The sequence below is a fragment of the Molossus molossus genome, unplaced genomic scaffold (genome assembly GCF_014108415.1).
Source record: "Molossus molossus isolate mMolMol1 unplaced genomic scaffold, mMolMol1.p scaffold_m16_p_10, whole genome shotgun sequence".
In the NCBI taxonomy this organism is placed as follows: Eukaryota; Metazoa; Chordata; class Mammalia; order Chiroptera; family Molossidae; genus Molossus; species Molossus molossus.
This window is the reverse complement of record NW_023425345.1, coordinates 38,445,484-38,468,649: the sequence shown is the minus strand read 5'-3', so window position 1 is coordinate 38,468,649 and position 23,166 is coordinate 38,445,484. Positions and strand designations below refer to the sequence as shown.

General features: G+C 37.6%; 2 protein-coding genes and 1 pseudogene across 3 annotated transcripts in view; all 3 read left to right on the top strand.

Moving 5' to 3' along the window:
- Positions 1–7,400, top strand: part of OVCH1 (ovochymase 1) — a 67,212-nt gene extending 59,812 nt beyond the window's left edge. The window contains 2 exon segments of the mRNA XM_036251513.1: positions 277–387; positions 7,048–7,400. Coding sequence (XP_036107406.1) covers positions 277–387; positions 7,048–7,400 — 464 coding nt within the window.
- Positions 7,401–9,941: 2,541 nt separating this feature from the next.
- On the top strand, positions 9,942–11,367 carry LOC118624592 (annotated as a pseudogene).
- Positions 11,368–19,089: 7,722 nt separating this feature from the next.
- ERGIC2 (ERGIC and golgi 2) overlaps positions 19,090–23,166 on the top strand; it is a 40,931-nt gene continuing 36,854 nt past the window's right edge. Inside the window, exon 1 of one of the 2 annotated variants that reach the window (XM_036252682.1) lies at positions 19,090–19,195. The gene's annotated coding sequence lies outside the window, so the exon portion shown is untranslated. Of the gene's footprint in view, positions 19,196–23,021; positions 23,044–23,166 lie in introns of those variants that run through there. The other variant, XM_036252683.1, reaches the window with a different exon arrangement.

Sequence of the window (23,166 nt, the reverse complement as noted above, 5' to 3'; positions counted from 1 at the left end):
GTCAGTATACATAAGGAACTATGGATGTAAAGAAACAGTGATAGAAATTAATAAAAGTATACTACAGTTGAAGTTTTAATGACCCACTTATAGATATTAAAGCTACATTCAAGAAGTAACTCAGATTTTTATTATTGTGTTAAATATTTTTTCTTTTGCCTTAAGGATGTCTTAAGGATTTAATTCCTGTTAGTTCCATTGAAATCACATCCCCCAATCATCCTAATATTTATCCAAGCATGCTGAACTGTACTTGGACTTTTTAATCCATGTCAGGAAATAAAATTGAGGCAGTGATTAAAGACTTAGTAACAGAAGAATCTTGGAACTATGAATGGGATTATTTCAGTATTTATGATGGACCAGATCAACAATCAAGATTACTTGGTAAAGTGATCTTTCTTAAATGGCCCAAGTTAAGTGGCACTAAGTATTTATATATTGAATATATGTGGGAAATATGACCTAAAATTTCCTTGAGAACAATGTCATTTGTTGTCAGTGATTTTCTATCAGATCCTTAATCAGAATCCCAGAGCACAATGGGCTGAGCGTGAGACTCCATTCACTGGATGTTGACCTTTAATACCAGCTCTACTTGATTTTAGTCCAGTGATTCCTATCTCCTGATTCCTATCTCCCTTTACCATAAGGAAGCACGCTAACTTGTTTTTTCTCAAGAGGTAATATGTTTTAAAAGGTTTTATTTTCTAAACTGAATGTTTAGGTAACTTTTTAAAAAATTTACTTATGCCATTTTCATCCTCACAGTAAAGGTGGCCGTTTTTAGATGCAAGATAAATGAAAAAAGGAAAGGCTAATTAGATTGCATGATCTTTACAGATTTATTGACCACATGGTGTCTATCATATTTGGATGTCAGGCAATATCTTATTCTGAGAGTGACTCATAGAAGGAAACTTTCCCAAAGATTCTGTTATCCAATATTGCATCACTTTCTCTAGTCTCCTCCCAGTTCTGCCACTCAGACACCATTACAAACTACCTGTTACAAAGGGCAAGGGGAGAGTTTTTGGTAGTGTCTTTTCCAGGGACCTTGACCTCTTCTGTGATACTGCAGATTTATAACACCAATATGTTTAGCAATTTGCTTCAAAATTCCAAGGTTACCTAACTTTTTCTTATTGGTGAGTTTGGTACCTATCAAAATTTCTAAAGCAATTAGAGTCTGGAGGAGGGGGAAAAACAGTATTTTAAGCTATTAGTTATTCTTAAGATTAATTAGAGATATCTATAGCATCAGACCTTGCAACTCCAACTCTTATCAAAGCCCTTCAGCCAAAGACCCCTGGAACACATCTGTAGTTGAACAGTTTGGATTCATTACTCACTGCAGAGGGAGAGAACATACACTGAAAAGCCAGGCGAGCTCAGTCAGAGGGTGTTAGAAAGACTCTACTGTAGGATTTGGGGTTTGATTGGGTAATTTTGGAGAGGATCTAAAGCAGTGGACTTGGCTCTAGGTTGGTTGCTGTCAGGAAGTAAGACAATTTTATTATTACAAGGAAATACTAATAGAATTGAATAGTTAGGAGGTAGTGATTTAGAAAGTGGGTGTTCAAAATAAAAATTTCAGAGGTCTTAAATTATTGCTATTTTTCATAGCGAAGTTAGTAAAGAATTAAAAGATAAAAGAAATTATGGTTTCATTGTATGGTCAAATTTAGTGTTGGCATTTAGCTGGCATGCGGCAGCTCAGTCTCACAAATCCTGACAGGCAAGGTCCAATCTGATTGGCTGTTGCCCTGCCTTACTGGTTATTTCATCCTTGGTCAAGCAACAATTTTAAGGAACACTGACAAACTGGAACACATCCATAGAGCATAATGACTAGGATGCCGAAGGGCGTGGACACCTGGACATATGTTTATCTTGGAGAAAAGAGAAGACAGAAGGATCAAAGTTCTTCTTTTTAAATATGGATTCTCATAGAAGCCATGTATGCAATTTGTTCTGTGCAATCATACCTAATAGTTGTTGAGTACCATTATTCAGGCATTATCCTAAAAATTTGTAGCTCTCTTAATCTTAAAAATCATCCAGAAGTCATTGACATTGTTCTCATTTTATATATAAGAAAACCAAGTCACAAAAAGATTGAGTACATTGCCCTCAGTGACATAATAAGTAGAGAAAGTGGGATTTAACCCAAGCATTATGGTTCAAACTCTTAATTCTTGGCCACTATACTAATGGCAGTCATTACTTTGATGCCTTTTAATTCAACATGAGAAAGAACAGTCTAGCAATTACATTTGTTCAAAAAGAGAAAATGCTCATAAAGTCCATGTCATATTTTCAAGGCTAGTAATGATATATCCAAGGTTATTTCAGAAGGACCTCAGTGTTAGATGAAAGACTAAACTAAATGATCTCTAAATTCTGTATTTAATCTAGTCCCTTACTTCTCATCTAGCTACGACCCATCTTAAGTCATTAGTAGAAATACTGTCCTTGGAAGAACCAAGGATAGAACCATTCCATACCATTAAGACCTCCCCTTCAGGTTAACACTCTATGGTTATTTAATCAGCAGTGAAACTTCCTAGCCACATAATTATCCGCTTACATTCTATATCTGTTCAAGGGGACATTATCAGACACATCATAACAAATCAAGATTTGTTAAGTTTAACTCATTTCCCCCAGCCACCATCTAATTTTCTCTTTCAAAAATTAAAGTAGGTTGCCCTGGCCAGTTTGGCTCAGCGCTTAGAGTGTTGGCCTGTGGTCCAGAGAGACCTAGGTTGGGTTCCCGCTAAGGGCACATACCTCTGTTGCAGTTTGTCCCTGGCCCTGGTTGGGTCATGCAGGTGGCAGCCACTCGATGTGTCCCTTTCACGTCAATGTTTCTCTCTCTCTCTCTTTCTCTCCCTCCCTCCCGCTCTGTCTGAACAAAAAATGGAAAAATGTCCTCAGGTGAGGATTAAAAAAAAAATTAAAGTAGGTTAATTTAATGTGGCACGTTAAGGATTCCATGCTGGCTTCATGTGCTCACTGAGTCCTTCTCCAAGTGTTCAGGAACCATCTATCTAATAATTAGCTGTAAAATTTTGCTGAGGTTAATTTTACTTAACAAACACAATACTTTATAAATACCAATTCACTTAACCCCATTTAAGTATTATTATTTTTATCTCCATTATGCAGATGAGAAATCTGAGGCACAGAGAGAGTTTAAGTAACTTACCCAAGACTACATCGTTAATAAATCGCAGAGCTGGTTCAGACCAGCAGTTGGCCAATAGAATCTGCCTATAAACTAAGCTGCCTTACTTCACTGATATGACCTTGGAATCCCCTACAACTCTTTGTTTCCTATCTCCTACCCATCTCCCCAACCCCAAATCTCCTTTTTAAACAGAGTAACATTTTCCCATTTCCATTATTTTAAAACTTGTGGAGGTTTTGTTGTTTCTACCCAGAATCCCTTTATTTAACATGGTATATCCCAAAAGTTCCCCATCACTTCCAATTCATCATACAGTATTTTTGTAGATTAGAATGATGTAGAGAATGGCTACTTCCATATTTTCCATATGTCTTTCTCTGATTTCTGTGATACCATTATCTTTAAGACAAATCAGTAGTGTGTCATTGTTTTAATTTAAGAGAATTTAAATTATAACATGTACAGGTGAATTATAGAAAATGTCCTGTCATTATCAGAACAATCTTTGTTTACTGAGTTAGGAAAGGATCATTATTCTATATTTGGGCAACCTGCATATCTTAGTTTGAGCGTCTATAACAAAAATTCCATAATCTGGGTGGTTTAAACAACAATTTGTTTCTGAGTTCTGGAGACTGTCAAGTCCAAGATTTGGTATCTGGTGAGAGCTGACTTCTTGGTTCATAGACAGCTATACCCTCAAATGGCAAAAAGGTGCAACATATCTCTTTGGGGTCTCTTTCAAAAGGGGACTAATTGCATTCATGAGGGCTCCACTCCCATAACCTAATTACCTCTCAAAGGTATCATCTCCTAATACCATTGTATTGGAGTTAGGATTTCAACATACAAATTTCAAGGGTTGGGGAAACAAAACATTTGGTCCATACACTGCTTGTTTCTCTGTCTACTTACTTACCTTCACCAAAATGCTTCTTTTCTTATTTTTATAATCACAGATTGGTACACAATTTTATATCATTTGCTCACCCAGCCTTTTCCCCTTGATCTTTTACAATCTATACCCTTCCAATGTTACAATCAACACATGAGTTCCATCCTACAAATCCTGATCGTGCATTGTTCATAATCATTCCTCTGTCAATGTGAACAGTTTAGGATTTAATATATCCTCTTTAGTGTCTTTTAGCTGTTATTGACAGAAGTATTTTAATTATTGAATATTTCTCACATCGCAGCTCATTAATGTGGCTCCAAAAAAGAATTTGTCATGATAGCTAGTGGTGTTTACCTGACTGCACATTTTAAGGCTGATGTGTCTGTGGGAGAAAGAAGTTTTAAACTTATTTTGGAAGATATGATTCAGAAAAGCAATACTAGGATCAAATTTCCTATCAATGGTAAGTAATTGTTTCAAAATGTTTACTAAAGCAGGTTCTGTTATTGGTGGAAGTGAGGTATCCATCAGCAGAAATGAGGGATCCCTTTCCCCACTGGGTGCTAGGGATCGCGTTCTTACAATATCTTAGGGAAAAGAATTTTCTGAGTCTTGCACAGGAGAATGAATGATTTTTCTATTTGCATGGAAATATATCCCTTGGTTTCTGAAGTCCCATTTATCTTAAACCAGTCCTGGAAGGGGTACAGATGGGGGTTCAGCAGAGTTGAAAGCAAAGCTAGTGTCCACAGTTTCTGTTCCATGGTGAAATTGAGTCCAACACAGCATCAGGGTGGTTCCAGTCCATTAGCCCATTGTGTGTGGGGTCCACAAGAGAGCAGGCAAGCAAGAGAGCAAAATGGGCAAAACTCCTTTGATCAGGAGTTTGAATATCAAATCTTCTGGCTCTTGCATTGGCCACGCCTATTCTGGCCAATGACGTGTTTGCAGGTGTGACGGACAAGCAAGTATCTTTCCCATGTTTTCCAGACCTTACTGGGCATGCGTCTATTTGCTCCTGTCCAGTTATTCATTAACAACTGGGTTAATTGCAACAGTATCAGTACCATATAGGTCTTGAAGTAGAACTGGGAATACTGGTTTAAAGGTCAATTACAGGATAACTTCATTTCAAACCATTCCTTAATGCATGAAACTTTGGTAATTCAGATATATCATCTGAGGTAATCAAGTTAATTGGGGTGTGTGTATGCTTGTGTGTGTGTGTGTGTGTGTGTGTGTGTGTGTGTGTGTGTGTTATTTTTATTTAAAAAATAATGATAAACATAAAGGTCAGTTGCTATTAAAAAGATCCAGTGGAGACATTAAAGCAGAAACAAAGGTAGAGTTCAGTGTGTTTCTGTGTCTGTTACCATGTCTCTTTTGTTAAGTAACTTCACTCCATTCCCATGAAGGCCCCAAAAGAGAATAATTTAACTGAACATGTACAAACTTCTCTGCATAAAATAGAAACAAATTTAATAACATTTCTACTGATCCAATCTACTTTTAAGCCAGAATTTCATTAGTTGTGCTTCAGATTTAAAAGTCTAATGAATGTGTTATTAGGAGATTCTTTTGATTGGAGTATAATTCTGGGAATATCTCTAATCAACTTGAAATTCAAAGTTCTTCTTGATATCACTTTGTCTTTATTATGATAAGGGCAGTGAATGGGCTCTCCAAAGAGTCCTTGATTTGAGCCATAGAGGAATGATCTTCATCATTCCATAGTTGTGATTTTTCATTGTTTTAGGATGCTCACCTTATTGACCTTTTGTCTCCATTGCTCAAATCTTTCTATCTCTACATTACAAAACTCAGTTTTCATTCTCACAATGTAATATTATAAAGTATTATAATATTACAATAAAAATATTTAGGTTGTCTCATTTCTTTTTGTCATTGTTGTTTGTTTGTTTGTTTTGTTGATCCTCACCCAAGGTATTTTTTTCTGGTGCATTCCCTCAAACCCTAGACCCTTTAGTATGCTATTTGGGCCGAAGACATAACACTAAGCAACACTGGCCGGGGCTCATTTATTTTTGTAAGTATTTCTTTTTTTGGAAGTAAATTGAATACTAATAAAATATTGCTATGATGCAGGTGTATAAGCAACCCAAAGGTAATACTACATATTACCACATGTAATATGGTATGGATTATAAATGCAGTAAAAATATTCAGTTAGGCAGAAAACCTTAATGTACTAAAAATATATTTGCATAGCTACATTTTGTGGGTTTTTTCTAAAACTATGATAATATAATTTCAAAGAGTTTGCATATTTTTTGGAATATGTATATAAAAGGAGGAGGGAATCCATGTTTTATACATATCTGAAAAGAAAGTTGAAATGAGTTTTGATGTAAGTATTGGATAAACAAACAAATCTGCTGTGTTAGAAACTCTGTTTTAAACATATTTCTGGTATAAAAAGGAAGTTTTTGGTAAATAATTTAACAAATCAGCACACTTTATAATTAAATTATATGGAGAAGCTTAATTTTCTTGATATTTGAGGAAATACTTAAATAAGCCTCTTGTTTTTAATTTCATACTGGATTTCTTTTTAATTCTGAAAATGGAGTAAACACCTTGCTAGGAATTTTTTTTATGCATTTCCTTTATGTATGCATTGCATTTTGAATACATGTAGTATAAAGTATTTTGGTATGTCTACATTTGTTATACTAGGATAACACAAGTAATGCCACAGAAAGAATAATGTCCAGTAATTTCATAATTAAGTGCAATATTTTTATTTCTTTTTTAAAAATTGATTTATGCTCCTGTTAATCTAAAGCTGTGTATATTAATGCTTCAGTTTACTGGTTTTTGCTCATTTTAAGAATTCTAGTTTTGAATCTACAAAAGAAACAAACACCTCTGTTCTGAGATTTTAATAGATTTGCATATGTATTTCTATTTACTGTTTTGATGTTCCTTTTCTAAGGAGTGACAGTAGAAAACAACACAGAAAGATGGCCAACCCAAGACAAATGTGGAATTCCGGTTGTCGACCCATTTGTAATAGAGGAGTCGCAGAGAAATACAGATGAGCCATCAGCAGAGCTTGGGGAGCCCAGGGTGGCTGGTGGTCATGCTGCACCTGCAATGTCGAGGCCCTGGCAGCACCAAGGGAAACATGACTACGGAGGTGCTCTGATTGCAAAGCAGTGGGTGCTGACAGCCGCACGCTGTAACTTCAGGTGCGTGCCTGTGTGGTGCGGGGTGCTGGAGCTCTTTGAGGGCCCCCCCGTGGGCAAACCCTGCTCGCTTCATGTCACAAGAAACTTTAAGCATTAAGCTTCCACTTGCAAATGGACATACTGTATTAGGTTGATGAAACCTTCTGGGTTTCACTAATACACATAGTACTAATAGCTTTTAATTTTAAAAGCTGCTTCCTGCTTCTAGGTGTAATTTAGTTAATAAGCAACTAGCAAAAACTCCCGTCTCTTTCCTCTTCTAAAAAAAATGGAGATAATGATGTCTTAACATTTTCTCATGAGTCTCCTAACACCACATCCAGAGCATAGGGGTTGCTCAAATGTGGATTTCTTTTCTTCTTGCTCTTCTGTTCTAACTTGTCTGATCTTTCACCCACTCCCAAAATAAACATTTAAAGTTTCAAATAATATGTTTAATGCCCTTTATTTTTTATTTTTAAACAAAAAATATTTTGCTCATTTTTTTCTATTCCAACCCCTACCTCTGCCAACCACCGCCAACCACCAATCTGTTCTCTGTACCTATTAAGCTTTTTTTTTAGTGTGTGTGTGTGTGTGTGTGTGTTCTACATATAAGAGAAATAACATTGTATTTGTCTTTCTCTCTGTCTGACTTATTTCACTTAACATAATATCGTCCAGATCCACCCATCTTGTCACAAATGGCAACATTTTCATTCTTTGTTATACTTGAATAATATTCTATTGTGTGTGTGTGTGTGACTTTTTTTTTTTATCCATTACTGCATTGACAGACACTCCGGTTGTTTCTGCATCTTGGCTATTGTAAACAATGCTGCAGTAAACATGGGAGTGCAGATATCTTTTCGAATTTATGTGGTTTTTTTCTGCAGATAAATACCCAGAGTGGAAGTGCTGGATCATATGTTAGTTCCATTATTAATTTTAAAGAATGTCCTTTTAAAGAAGCACCTTTTCTTTAATTTTATCTGAATCTTTTTCTCAGTGTGATGTGGAAATATCTGCAAACATCTTCTTCAGAAGGGTTAGCTTGATGTTTTTCTTACCAGCCTCCCAGAAGTAGTGAGATGGTTTATACCATTGTACAGTGTCCCATAGCTAAGTGAGTAGATGTAATGTCTTCAGTGTCTCTAAAATAGGCTTTAGAATAAAAATACCTGCTCAAATATCTTGGTGAACAGGAACCTTCAATAAATCAAAAACTCATTTCCTTCACCATCCCCAACTCTTACTCTTAAATCATAAGAAAGCATCCTTATTAAGGCAGTTTTCAGACTTTTATGTGCTTAAAATTACCTGGGGAGTTTGCTATAAATGGAATCTTAGAATCTTAATGTTGAATTTTGATTTTATGAGTTATGTCTGGGACTCTGAATTTTAAATGTACATGCCATGCACCTAGAAGGTATTGTGCTGAATGAAATAAATCAGACAAAAAAAGACAAATACCACATCATTTCACTTAACATGTGAATCTAAAGAGCAAACTAAATCAACAATAACAACAAAAGATAGAAACAGACTCATAGATACGGAGAACAGACTGATGTTTGCCAGAGGGGAAAGATGTTGGGTGCTAGATGAAAATTTGAAGGGATTAAGAAGTACAAAGTGGTACTCACAAAATAGTCACAAGATGTAAAGAACAGCATAGAAATTATAGTCAATAATATTGTAATAACTGTGCACAGTGCCAGGTGGGTACTTGAAATAGTGAGGGAATACTTTATAAAGTAATTGATTATTTAACCATATGCTATATACCTGAAACTGATACTAAACAATGTGGAAGGCAAACTATAATTTTTAAAGAAGAATTGAGGGATAGAAGGTAAGTATAATGGTAAGGTGAGATCAAAGGACAGGGAAAAATTCTAACAGCAAAGGCTTATAGGATCTTTAGGATTTGTAGGAGTATTGGAATCTGGACACTAGAGGAACTATGATGGGAAGGATTATCTAGCTGGGTATTAAAATCACCAAGAATTATGGCAGTGGTAACCTTGGAGATGGTGACAATGAACCAGGAGCTAAGCTCTCAAGGACTATTCATTGAGGAATGCATGTTGGGGTGGGGGTGGGGGTCTCAAAGCACAGGAGCAAGGAGAACCTTCCCATTAGCAGGCCTACTTTTATGAGCTGTACTTACATTTCCTGAGAAGTGATTAATTTGCCTTTTCTGTAACTATTAACCCCTTAATCAAAATTCTGAAAACTTCTTTAAAAGAGTAAGTAAAATAAGAGCAATTTTTATTTTATAAAAATTTTAGTTGATGCTTCTGTGAAGTTGTATTGATTAAAAAACTGACCTTAACCCATTACTTCAAGAAATTTTTAGTTTTATATTCAACAATGTAGCCAACTAAGTTATACCTCAGAACTTTTAACATGTCTTAGAAAGAAAACATATAGAGATTAGGAGCCAGCCTGTAACCCACCTGGCGGCTCTGGGAGCCACGGCTGCCTCAGTGGCCGTCACTACAGACACCTCCAAAGGGATCCCGCTGAGGGGGAAGCGGAGGTGTTGCTGGCCCCGGCTTTGCCTAGGCCCTCCGTGGGCGCTCAAGGAGGACTACAGGTTATGGGTGCTACACGTGTGCTTTCAGAGCAGTAGTGTGAGCAAACCTGAAGTGGGATGGCAGGACGGCCTCATCCGTATGACAGTACCTCCAGTGATCCAGAGAATCGGGATCAGAAATTGCATAGTAGACCTTGTAAAGATTATAAACTTTCAAGTACTCCCACACATGTTGCTAAAAGAGTTGTCGACCACACCAAAGTGAGTCTACATGGTGCTAGTGGGGGACATGAGAGATCAAGAGACAGATGAAGGTCAAGTGACAGATCACGAGATTCATCTCTTGAAAGAACAGAGTCTCAGCTCATTCCTTGTATTAGAGATGTTATTTCTCCAACACCACAGCACAATGTTGAACAAGAAAAAGATCACAGTTCCTCTTGTCCAGGCAGTCCTCGTCCTCAGAAAGCATCTCCAAATGGTTCCAGTAGCAGTGCTGGGAAGAGCAGCAGGAATAGTAGTCGGTCAAGTTCAGATGGTAGCTGTAAGACATCTGGGGAGATGGCGTTTGTATATGAAAATGCAAAAGAAGGAGCCCGGAGTGTAAGAACGTCAGAAAGAGTGACACCGATAGTGGATAATACTAGATTTGTTGCAGACCCATCCATTTGTACTGCATAACCAAATACAATGTTGGGCAGGATGTTTGGATCTGGCAAAGAACATACTTTACACGTCCCAATGAGAAGGGAGAGTATGAGGTGGCAGAGGGCTTTGGCTCCACTGCATTTCGAGCTATTCTGGATTACTATAAAACAAGGGTAATCCGCTGTCCTGATGGCACGCCTATCCTGAACTGAGAGAAACGTGACTATCTTTGTATCTCTTTTAAATATAGTGCTATTAAATATAGAGATCTCAGTGCCCTAATGCATGAGTTATCAAATGATGGTGCTAGTACACAATTTGAATTGTATCTAGAAGAAATGATCCTGCCTCTCATGGTAGCTAGTGCCCAAAGTGGAGAACAAGAATGCCACATAGTGGTGCTTACGGACAATGATGTGGTTGATTGGAATGAAGAGTATCCATCCCACATGGGAGAATATTCACAAATTATTTATAGCACAAAATTATATAGATTTTTCAAGTACAATGAAAACAGAGATGTGGCCAAATCAGTTCTGAAGGAGAGGGGTCTTAAGAAGATTAGACTGGGAATAGAGGTTATCCTACCTATAAAGAAAAAATAAAGAAAAGGCCTGGGGGCCACCCAGAAGTGATTTACAACTACGTCCAAAGACCTTTATTCGAATGTCTTGGGAGAAGGAAGAAGGAAGAAGGAAAGAGACGGCATGTAGACCTTCAGTGTTTAAAGAGTAAATCTATCACCAACCTTGCTGCAGCTGCTGCAGACATTCCCCAGGACCAGCTGGTAGTCATGCACCCAACTCCGCAAGTGGATGAGCTGGATGTTCTCCCCATCCATCCCGCTTCGGGCAACAATGACCTCGATCCTGATGCACAGAGTCCAATGCTGTGAGATGCTGATGTTCCTTGAATTGCACTCTCCTCATTCTGCACTGCAAGGCCACTTTCTTCATCGCGAGATGCACATAACAATGTTTAGGATATTGTCGTGTAGGCTTTCTTAAAGACCAAAGGTAGCTGAATGTTTTTTAAAATGAGTACAACTCTAGCATACTGAGGTTCCAGTTATATAAATGTGTTTATTTACCAGTAGGTTTGTGAAATTGGTTCTTTGTATGGGGGACAGTCCTTTTTCACACATCTAGATCTTTTCAAAGTGGTGGAAATTGGAAGCTGTGGTACTTTCAGTCTAGATTGATATGTCATACCCCAGATAAAATGCAGAATTTTATATAGTTGCACTTTATAAATGGTGGTTAAATGGAACTGTTCGAGCCATTTTTATAGTTGTGATGCACAATGTAACTTAAATAAGTGCTTCAATAAAAGTATTCCTTCAGTAAAATGTGTATAGTTTAATGCCCTTGAAGAACAAAAAAAATGAATATTTATCATTGGGCTTATTTGAATGATTAAAATGAGATCCAATGCCCATATCTTCACTGTTGTTATCTCCAGTGCCATTTTCACCCTTTTAGCGTGAGTCACACGCAGGGAGTGTGAACATCAGGGGTGGTTTATTATCCAGTTTGCCTTACCCTTAAACCGTTCACAGATATTTATTTACTAATGATTTTTTTCCCTTAAGAGTTATGAGTCAGGAAAATGTAGTGTTTGCTCTTTATTTACTAAATGATTGTAAACTCAAGGTTTTCATCAAAATAAAATTCCATTGTTTAAAAAGAAAAAGAAAACATATACTATATCCACTTTGTATAATTTATATATGATTGTCTATTTTGTGTTGGCATACATCCAGAGACCATTTGTGTGTGTGTGTGTGTGTGTGTGTGTGTGTATTTACTGGGAATTTAATAAATTATTTGCCTGATGAAGAGAAAAATAAAAATAAATTAATAAATGCACATGCCAGATTTAATGCATGTAGTCCCTAGATTTTTTTTTTGAGAAACATTGTATTATGGAGTAAATATAGCTTTCAGTGACCATTCTATAAACATATAATATAATGTGTAATATTACGATTGTAATAATATATAGAATTATTACCTTAAAGCATCATGAATCTTAATTGTCAAAGAAATACTACATCATGTTATCTAATGTTATGAAGGCAGGAAAGTAGATAATTTAAATTTTTCTTAAGGATTTAATGAGAAGCTCTCATTTTCTAAGAATTCAAGATAATCAAGATTTTAATGTAGATTAGAAATTGCCTGGGGGGGGGGTGGAGGAGCGTAGAGGGGGAGATAAAAGGTGCTGGAAGGAGACCTGACTTGGGGTGGTGAGCACACAGTACAGTGCACGGATGATGTGTTGTAGAATTGTGCACCTGAAACATGTATAATTTGCTAACCAGTGTTACCTCAATAAATTCACACAGAAAAGGGGAAAAAAGAAGTGTTTCAAAATATATTTTTAGTACTTTTGAGAAGTTCCGGCCTCATTAAAAGTGCTATCTATTCTCCCACTCCCTTTTCTTATGACAAGTGCTGTCATGGACAACCTGGTAATAGGGAGACGTCAGCTCTTGAACGCAGGAAATAGTGATTTGGTACCAGTGAGAGCTGCACACACCCTGGCTTCACACAATTTCCTCTTAATGATGGTGCATCTGGAGAAACCCGTCCAACCCGATCAGTCTGAACAACTCTTTTCCATAATTTAAACTTTCCCATATATGTCTTTCATCTTGCTTAGAAGTGCTGTATGTATTTTTGAAGTTATTTCGGAGTTCTTATATTCTAAGATATTTTCTCTAAGAGCACCTGCATAAACATTTTTTTTCTTTATGTGTTTTTAATTAATGGAGATCTAGAGAAGATGTCAAAGAAATATGTTTTTAACTTGGTCTATTTATTGTTCTGAGACTGTTGTATCCTATGAGGTTAACTCAAAAACTTAGAACAGGAATTTGAACCAACAGATGTTCAATTCTCTGTACCTTCATGACTTAGTAAAATTTTGTCCTTTTACAATGTTTATTTAAACCAAAGCTACCATGAAAGTGTTCATCTGGCTTTTTCTTCTAGTAGCCGTGCAATCTTGGGCAGGTGGTGTAACTGTTCTGAGCCACAGCTTTATCACTCATAGAAAGGAAATAACAGTAACCCACCTACCTGCTTAGCACATGGGAACATTTAGTGAGAAATATTGGAGGAACTGTAACTGGTCCCCACTTTCATACCCATGCCTTTACTCCAACTCTCTCCAGTGTTTCTGCATTCTCGGACTGGTCCTCTGACAATAGCCTCACCCCCCTTTGTGTGTCTTTTTAGTGCACCTGTCCTGCAAAACCTAATTGTGATTCACTTCACCATTTGCTCTTTGTGCTTTTATGACTGAGTCAGTGACAGCATCTAGAACAGTGCTTCTTAACCTTGGCTGTGCATTACAGTCTTTTAGGTTGCTTTAAAACAGGGGTGAGGATTCAATACCAGCTAATATCACACACCTCACCAAATTAGCCTGATGAAATATAGCACACTAATTTTTAAATTGATAATTTTGTATGGCCGGAGAATGATGTTATGAATATCCAAATGGCTCTTGTCAGAATAAAGGTTCCCTACCCCTGCTTTAAAACAAAGCAAAACAATTATAGGCTGGGATGCATTTTGAACCAATTAATCTCAGGAATGGAGACCTGACATCAGTATATATTTTTTCTCCTTATCCTGATTTTAAATTTTATTTATTTATTTATTTAATCCTCACCCGAGGACATTTTTTTTTTTTTTTTTTTTTTTTATCCTCACCCGAGGATATTTTTCCATTTTTTTTGTACAGATAGAGTGGGAGGGAGAGAGCGTGAGAAACATCGACGTGAAGGGACACATCGAGTGGCTGCCACCCGCACGACCAACCAGGGCCGGGGACAAACTGCAACCAAAGTACGTGCCCTTAGCGGGAACCGAACCCAGGTCTCTCAGGACCGCAGGCCGACGCTCTAACCGCTGAGCCAAACTGGCCAGGGCCCGAGGACATATTTTGATATTTTGTTCAGATAGAGTAGGAGGGAGAGAGAGAGAGAGAAACATCGACATGAAAAGGACAATCGATGTGAAAGGGACACATCGAGTGGCTGCCACCCACACCACCCAACTAGGGCCAGGGACAAACTGCAACCGAGGTACGTGCCCTTAGCGGGAACCCAACCCAGGACTCTCTGGACCACAAGCCGATGCTCTAACCGCTGAGCCAAACTGGCCAGGGCTTAAAATTTATTTTAATTCAACTTTTTATGTTGAGATAATTGTAGATTCATATGCAGTTGTAAGAAATAATAGAGACACTAATGTTCTTTTTAGCCAGTTTTCATCAGTGGTAACATCTTGCAGGATATTGACATTGATACAGTAAAGATACAGAACATTTCTATCACTACAAGAATCCATACTGTTGCCCTTTTATACTTAATAAATTATGACACATTGATCTGAATACGGTGTGCTTTTTAAAAATGATGATGTGGTAGATCTATCTGTAATGATATGAATGATAAACCATAATCTAGTAGATGAAGAAAATCAGAACAGGAACAATGACCAATTAAAAAATATCTTGGTAGAGGGAAGAAGTTTTATTTTAGCTCCAGGAAATTTGGCAGGAAATGATGTGATAGATCAATGATGATCTGTGAAGGCAGCATAACATAAAAGTTGGCCCAGTTGGTACATGTGCGGAGAAATGAGTAAGACAAGAACAGACATGGTACAAAGAGATCTATGTGATTTTATTGAGATAGCAGTAAAAGTCGAGGGCAAATCATTTTGTATGTGGTCTAGAAGAGCAGGTGTTCCGAAGTGTTAGTGTGTTAAAGTTTGGGTAAGAGTGAAGGGAAACACCTGGGAAAACGGGAGCCCTGCATTTAGTGCATTGTGTGTAGTGTCTACACACACAGACACACACATAGACCCACAATATTCATGTGTATACAAATTTTGGTGATAAGAAAAATGGGAATGTTTAAATGTATTAAATATAAATAGAGTTTATAGTATGCCTTTATTGGATATAAAATACTTATTAGCTATAAAAATGCATAAAAGGTTTAAATTGCTACAGATGTCATTTCCCCCACTCCTCATGTAATATAGTTGAAGAAAGAAGATAATTATATTCTCTTCCACTGTCATCTCAAATTCAACAAGGTGATGTCCTGAAGGCATATGAACAACAACAAGGCAGACACATTTTAAAAAATGGTTGTGGATGAGAACCCAGGAGCCCCACATCTCAGGGTAGGGCATATGTTTCTACAGTCCTAGCAGGATGTGGAACTACCTGGAGCAAAAGGGTAACGTAAGTTGGGATGATCCCTTCTGAGTGATTAACAGATGTCATCTTCTGGGAGACTTATTTATTAAATTACAGGGTTAAAAAGGGTACATTACTGTAGGTCAGAGTAGATATTTCTAGAGTCATCACTGAAAAGCAAACAATGTTAATATTAATCCTATGGACTGAATGATAATTGCCTCTTTCTTTCTCACCTTTTTCATTAGGAGTTTGTATCTCCAACCTGTCTAGCAGGAAAGACAATAAAATAAATTTGCTTTCCAAATGTGTGACTGCTGGGTGGGGACTAATGCAACCATGTGATGAGTATATTCACTACCTCTTCTAAGATCAGCATCCAAACAAAGATATGTGAAGTCTGAGTATACTGTCTATTCATTTTTAATTTTTCTGTATTTTTATTAGAAATTATAGTAGAAACAGTATTTTTCATAATGGATCCAAAGGTCACTGCTTGGGTTTTAGGTCATCATATTAACTGATGTTAATTCACTGATACTAATTCATTAATACTTATAAAATTTGTGAAGAATAGCTAGTGATTTTATTAACTAATAAATATTTGTGCATCTCATTTATATATAATTACTCTCTAACTGCACTGTGAACACACATTCACACACACAATTGTTTTCATAACAGTTCACCACTATTGTGAAAATCCATGCTTGAAGATATGAGCCTATTCCCAAAGATATGAGACATTTTTCTGAAATGATAGGCTGGTAAAAATGTTAAATGGGTGTGAAGATTATGTAAAAATAACTAGTCTATTGGGAAAAGTGAAAAGAATAAGTGCATTGCTAAGTTGATGTGCTGTGATTGTTAATTTGATACTCGAAGTGAACTCAATTATCAGAAGGAATTCATTTGCTTATTTGATCTATGTGAAATTGATATCTGTTTTTGACCTATAAAAATAATCTTTTCTTATGGTTTGGCTTCACACTGAATTAGTTAGCTCAAACGACCTACTTCTAGAGCACTGAAAATATAAAAATGTTTTCATATTATTCAAAACTATCTTTTAGCCATTATATTTAGTAGATGCTTGAAATTTTCTGCTTGGCACACTTTTTTTTTTTTTTGAGAGAGAGAGGAAGGGAGAAAGAGAGAGAGATGGGAACATCAATGAGAGAGAACATCAATTGGCTGCCTTCTGCCTTCTGCATGCCCACCACTGGGGATTGGGCCCACAACCTGGACATGTGCCCTGACAGGGAATCAAAGTGGTGACCTCTTGGTACATGGCTCGATGCTCAACCAGTGAGCCACACCAGGTGGGCTCTGCTTGGCACACTTTATTGTCAGCATTAAATGAACATATGCTCAATGTATCTTTTAGCCTGTTCTTTAAAATACAGATATTAATATGATTCAGATATCTGTAACATCAGCCGATTTCGTGAGTGGCTGTGGTTCCCTATGCTGTTGTGAGTAGAAATCAGAGACACACTGTCTGATCATCCTCTGCAGTTGGGGTTACCCTCAACCATAGATCTTGCTGCCAGGAGAACTTCTCTCTTTGCTGGTTGCAAGGAGACTCTGGAGGACCACTGCAATGTGCCTAGGATGGGCAGTACAAGTTCATCCGTATTGTGAGCTGGGGAACCAGTAACTGCCATCTCACTGCACCAATGGTCTTCACCAGAATTTCTGCCTATAGGGATTGGATAGCATCTGTCACTGTAGGAGAAACACTGTAGCAGCAAGGCAAAATTGTGTTAGAAATGGGAAAAAAACCAAGTAACAGTATATTGAAAAATAAGTCTCTTGTCAGTACTAAAGAACTCAATGTCACTTTCCCCAACCCTTGTTTTGAGGAACTTGGATCTGATGTGTTTCATACATGCAGTATTAAACATCAGTCACAGAAAGTTAATGTTGTTTCATGCCTCCTGAGAATTTACAATCTGAAATGTCATGAAGTTCATATCTAGTGTACCATGTATATGTCATAACTGAAAACTATAATATACACTTTTACTATTTTTTCCAGTTTGGTAAACATTGGAAGACATCAAGGGAAATGTTATTCAGTTCATAAAATTATTAATTTTATTCATACAGAACAATTCCCTGCACACAGAAAAAGTACCTGTAAGTTTTACAATTTCAATGAGCAATAGACATTTAAGAAATTATTTATCAGGCTTATCACTTGATTTTTACACTTTTAGATAAAATTTTAGGCTATTTCAATGGTTTACAAAACAATTTGTACCTCTTTCTCTAAGCTGTAGTCAAGAATTAAGGAGCAAGTACCTAAGTCTATGATGTTAAGCACTACACTATGCTGCTGCTTAAATATGTGAGGGAGGTAGAAATAAATCAACTTAAAGGTGATTTAAAATTTTTGGACTAATCCTGACAAAGTCTGGAAATGAAATTGCATCAGTGGAAATTGCTTATTTTTCCTTATATTCTTGGACAGTTTCAATTTAGTAAAACTTAACATTTCAATAAATGTTGATTCACTACATAAAAGGGCAGTTTAGTGTTGCGGTCAAATGTTTCTCTGCCTCTCCCAGCTATCTGACTTTGGGTAAATCACTTAACTGCCACTCTACTCAATTTCCTTATTTATGAAACAGATAAATAACGGTATTGTCTTACACCATTAAATAAAATAAGGTAAGTAAAGTATTTACTGGAAGAAGAAAAAATCAGTGCTTACTGTATAAGTATTAGTCATCACTATGCCTTTGTAAGACTTTTCTGGTCAATCAATCAGAAAATTAAAATCTCAATTGGATTTTATCTGTTCGGAAAAATCTGGTAATATGTGCTTACTCTCAGTTCCTATTTAACCTTTCTTACACTGTGAAGTGTTAGGAACAGATAAATGAAGCATTTTCTCAGGAAATATTTGACTGCATAGTACATATTGGCAATAAAAGGGTGAGAACGATGTGCTTTAAGGAGCATACTATCTGGAACACAAAAACATTGAACAGTTAAAAGCGTCACCTACATCTGGAAAAGGAAGCTTAAATATTCTCAATAGGGGGAAATAAGGAAGCAAAGACAGGGAACGTGTTGCAGAGACTGAGTGATACGCATGAGGATTCCAAATTATAAATCCTGCGCCCAAGTCTTTCATCAGAAATGAAGTGCAGGATGGAGTCCAGAGAGGTTTGTTCTGTGGTCTCCAGGTGTCAGTCCGGAGGTAAATCTGTCGCTTCCTAGAGATGATGATTCCTTACTCACCACGTGATTACACCTAAAATAAGTTTCAACCTCCGGTCTGTTTAGTCACGCCCCTTTCATCTTGACCACGCCTCTCAATTCACAATACACTCCGTCAGCAAAGGGCATATCGCGAGAACTCGACACTGTCTTCGGATGCTCTCAGCAGTGGTAGTCGCTTTAGTTCTCGCGATATTTCTGGGTAAACGGGAACCCGGGCGACCCGGGCTTCTGTGAAACATGGCGGTCGGCTGGGACGGAAACACAAGGTAAAATGCTGAAACGCTGCCGGGTGCTTTTCTCTCGGTTGTACCTGGGCTGTGCCGGGCGTGAATATGTAGTTAAGGGGGCTGAGAGCCTGTCATGGAGTTGGCTTCCTGTCTTCATCGCTCTCCCCCGGAGAGCGGGCCGGATCAGGGAGCCGCTTCACTTTCCCTGGGGGCGTTACTGGCAGGACCCTGGGCAGCGCTAGCCTGGGCGCTCCCCTCTCCCCGGCCCAGTGTCTCCGAGCTGTCTTGCAACTTGAAGGAATTTAGGTGCTTCCCGGATCGCTGCTGACCCTGAGCCGTTGCGTCTCACAGTGCCCGGTGCCTCTTCCCGTCCTCAGGCGAGGGGATCCCGCGTTGTGCAGACCATACGGGTCCTGTCCCGACCCTCCCGGGTGTCGGGCTCCTCACCGTCATTCACGCAAATACCACATTCTTGGCTGCAAGTTGCGCCCTCTTTTCTTGGGCTCGCCTGGAGGGCGAGTTTCGCACCTCTGTTGGAAGAACGAGAAAGGGTCAGGGCAGGGTGAGATGTTACAGGAGAGACAGGTCCGAGTGTCACAATTTTTCTTAAAACCTTCGAGGACTGAGAAACGCTTGGAAGGCAATTTGGCAATTCGTGGTAGAGAATACATAGCCCTGGGTAAAGGTAGTATATAGAGTTGAAAGATCATTATTTGAGAAAACACATTTAAGTTAACTTATTTAGGGTCTTGTGCTCTGGAGACAACGAAAAGTTACATAATATCTATTAAAATGTTGCAAGACTGGCTTTCAGAAGGAATTAAAATGTATTTAAAAACAGGATTTATTTATCTGTTTAAAGTTGTACTTTATGTATTTCAGGTGATTGCTTAGCGTGATACTTTGAACTCTAGTATACAGCCATTATAAAGAAAGAATTCAGGACGTATAGTGGCTTACTTAGTTTGTTTATCGATATCTTTTAATTGATGCAATTATTCCAATTATCTTGGGAAAACGAAAAAAAAATTCCATGGTTTTGGGAGGGGGGCATTTCTTTTTGAGAATCAAATTTACTATACAACAGTATTTAATGGCTGGAAGGTACAAAATCATAAAAATATACCAAGCTTGAAAGATTTCTCAAAGGAAATCAGGCCCACTCTGGAACATCAACAACAAAGAATTAGGGGGGAAATATTTTCTTTGGGGATTAGTGATTTAATTGGAAGAAATAGTGATTTTATTTTTAATAGAAGTTACTTTTAGGCAGTCTCTTCCTGCTACTAATCCTAGCTGACAGGTTTTCAGTATTCTGATTGTCTCTTAAATGTCATGATGAGCAAATTAACCTCTTTATGTTTTAATTTCCTTATCTGCAAAATGGGAATAATAATGCCTAACTCATGTGATTGGTGAGGATTAAACTAGTTAAAACATGCAAAGCACGTAGAACAGTGCCTGGCATACAGTTAACATTCACATTCACTAAGTCAAAATACAGACTGAAGAAGACTTTTGTTAAAAAAATTTCTTTCTGACCCTCAACTTATTGGAATACTCTTTTTCTTTGATATGGTTAATGATGTCTTTGAACTCCATCTTCCACTTGTTTGTTTTCTTAAACTGTTGTCCTCTGTAAGGTAAAAATCCCTCCATTCTACTACCCTCCCCACAGTCTTATTGCAGTCTAGATCAGTACTATTGCTGTCTAAGTGCCTTGTTAACCCATTCTCCTTGCTTTTGGGGACATTCATTCCATTATAAATAATATTTCATGTTTCCCTGACATTTTCCTTACCATGTCCTATAGACATCTTTACTTTAGTTTTGTACATTTTTATCGAGTAGTTACTATAGTCAAGCCATTCTTTGAGGAGGATTATTTTCGTCCTTGGTTCCTCATTGCTACTGGGCATTTTTGCTACTTGTTCTATGTCATCACTCTGTAATCTCTTCTTTTAACTTTTATTCTATAAATTTATATCATCCCTAGTCTATTCATGTTATTAACTAATCTCATATATTCTCCCACTTCCACTTTCCTTAAAGAATTTAACAGAATTCTCAAATATCCTACAAATCTTTGCATTTCTTTTGAGAATTTAGAAACAGATATTTATTAAATGACTCTTTTTTTTTTTTAATTTTTTTATCTTGAATAAAAAACTGAGGTAGCCATTATATCCCTCTCCCTCATTTTATTTTTATTTTTTAAATCCTCACTTGAGCCCTGGCCGGTTTGGCTCAGCAGTTAGAGCATTGGCTTGCGGTCTAGAGAGACCTGGGTTTGGTTCCCGCTAAGGGCATGTACCTCGGTTGCAGTTTGTCCCTGGCCCTGGTTGGGTCGTGCGGGTGGTAGGCACTCGATGTGTCCCTTTCACGTTGATATTTCTCTATCTCCCTCACTCTACCTCCCACTCTATCTGAACAAAAAATGGAAAAATGTCCTCAGGTAAGGATTAAAAAAAAAAAAATTCCACACTCGAGGATATTTTTTCATTTATCTTGTAGAGCAAGAGGGAGAGAGAGAGAGAAATATTATATCGATGTGAGAGAGAGACATCAGTTGGTTGCCACCTGCATGACTCCAACCAGGTTTGGGGACAAACTGCAACCAAGGTACATGCCCTTGGCTGGAATTGAACCCAGGCCTCTTTGGTCCGTGGACCAATGCTGTAACCACTGAACCAAACTGGCTAGGGCTCTCTCCCTCCTTTTAAAATAAAATAATAATAGAAGATTCTGAGAAGTTGAGGATCTTTCCAAATTTGTCACACAACTAAGTACCTAGATAGTAACCCAAATATTTCTAATCACAAAACTTTTATTTATACTATCTTTAACTTGACTTCCACATAAACCTTTTTAATCACTTAGTAGGTTATTAGATTTATTTGAATTATATTATGGTAAATAATTTTGTTTTATTTATTTATTTTACATTTTTAAATTATTTTTATTTTTAAATTATTTTTATTAATTTGTTTTTGTTACAGATGTTTCTCCTTTTCCCCCCATTGATACCTTCCTCCCTTCCTCAGCTTTGTTGTCTATGTCCATTGGTTATGCATATAAGTTCTGTGGTTTATCTCTTCCCCTCCAACCCCCCCTCTTCTGGGGTTTGTCAGTCTGTACCTGAGTCACTTTTGTTCATCAGTTTGTTTAGTTCATTATATTCCACAAATAAGTGAGATCATGTGATATTTGTCTTTCTCTGCTTGGCTTGTTTCACTTAGCATAATACTCTCCAGGTGACTCCATGTCATCTCAAATGATAAGAGAGCTTTCTTTCTTATAGCTGCATAGTATTCCATTGTGTACATGTACCACAGCTTTTTTTTTTTTTTTTTTAATACTCACCCGAGGATATTTTTCCATTTTTTGTTCAGATAGAGTGGGAGGGAGAGAGAGGAAAAGAGAGGGAAAGAGAAACATCAACCTGAAAGGGCCTGGGACAAACTGCAACCGAGGTACACGCCCTTAGCGGGAGCTGAACCCGGGTCTCTCTGGACCGAGGGTGGACGCTCTAACCGCTGAGCCAAACCAGCCAGGGCTGTACGACAGCTTTTTTATCCACTCATCTACTGATGGACTCTTGGGTTGTTTCCAGATCTTAGCTATTGTAAATAGTGCTGCTATGAACATGGGGGTACATATATTGTTTCTGATTGGTGTTTCAGGCTTCTTAGGATATATTCCTAGAAGTGGGATCACTGGGTCAAATGGCAGTTAAATTTTTAACTTTTTGAGGTAACACCATATTGTTTTCCATAGTGGCTGCACCAGTCTGCATTCCCACCAGCAATGTACTAGAGTCTCCTTTTCTCCACACCCTGACCAACACATGTTGTTTGATGATTTGTTGATGGCGGCCATTCTGACAGGTGTGAAGTGATACCTCATTGTTATTTTAATTTGCATCTCTCGGATAATTAGTGATGTTGAGCATTTCTTCATATGTTTCTTGACCTCTTGTCTCTTGGCCACTGTTTGGAGAGGTGTCTATT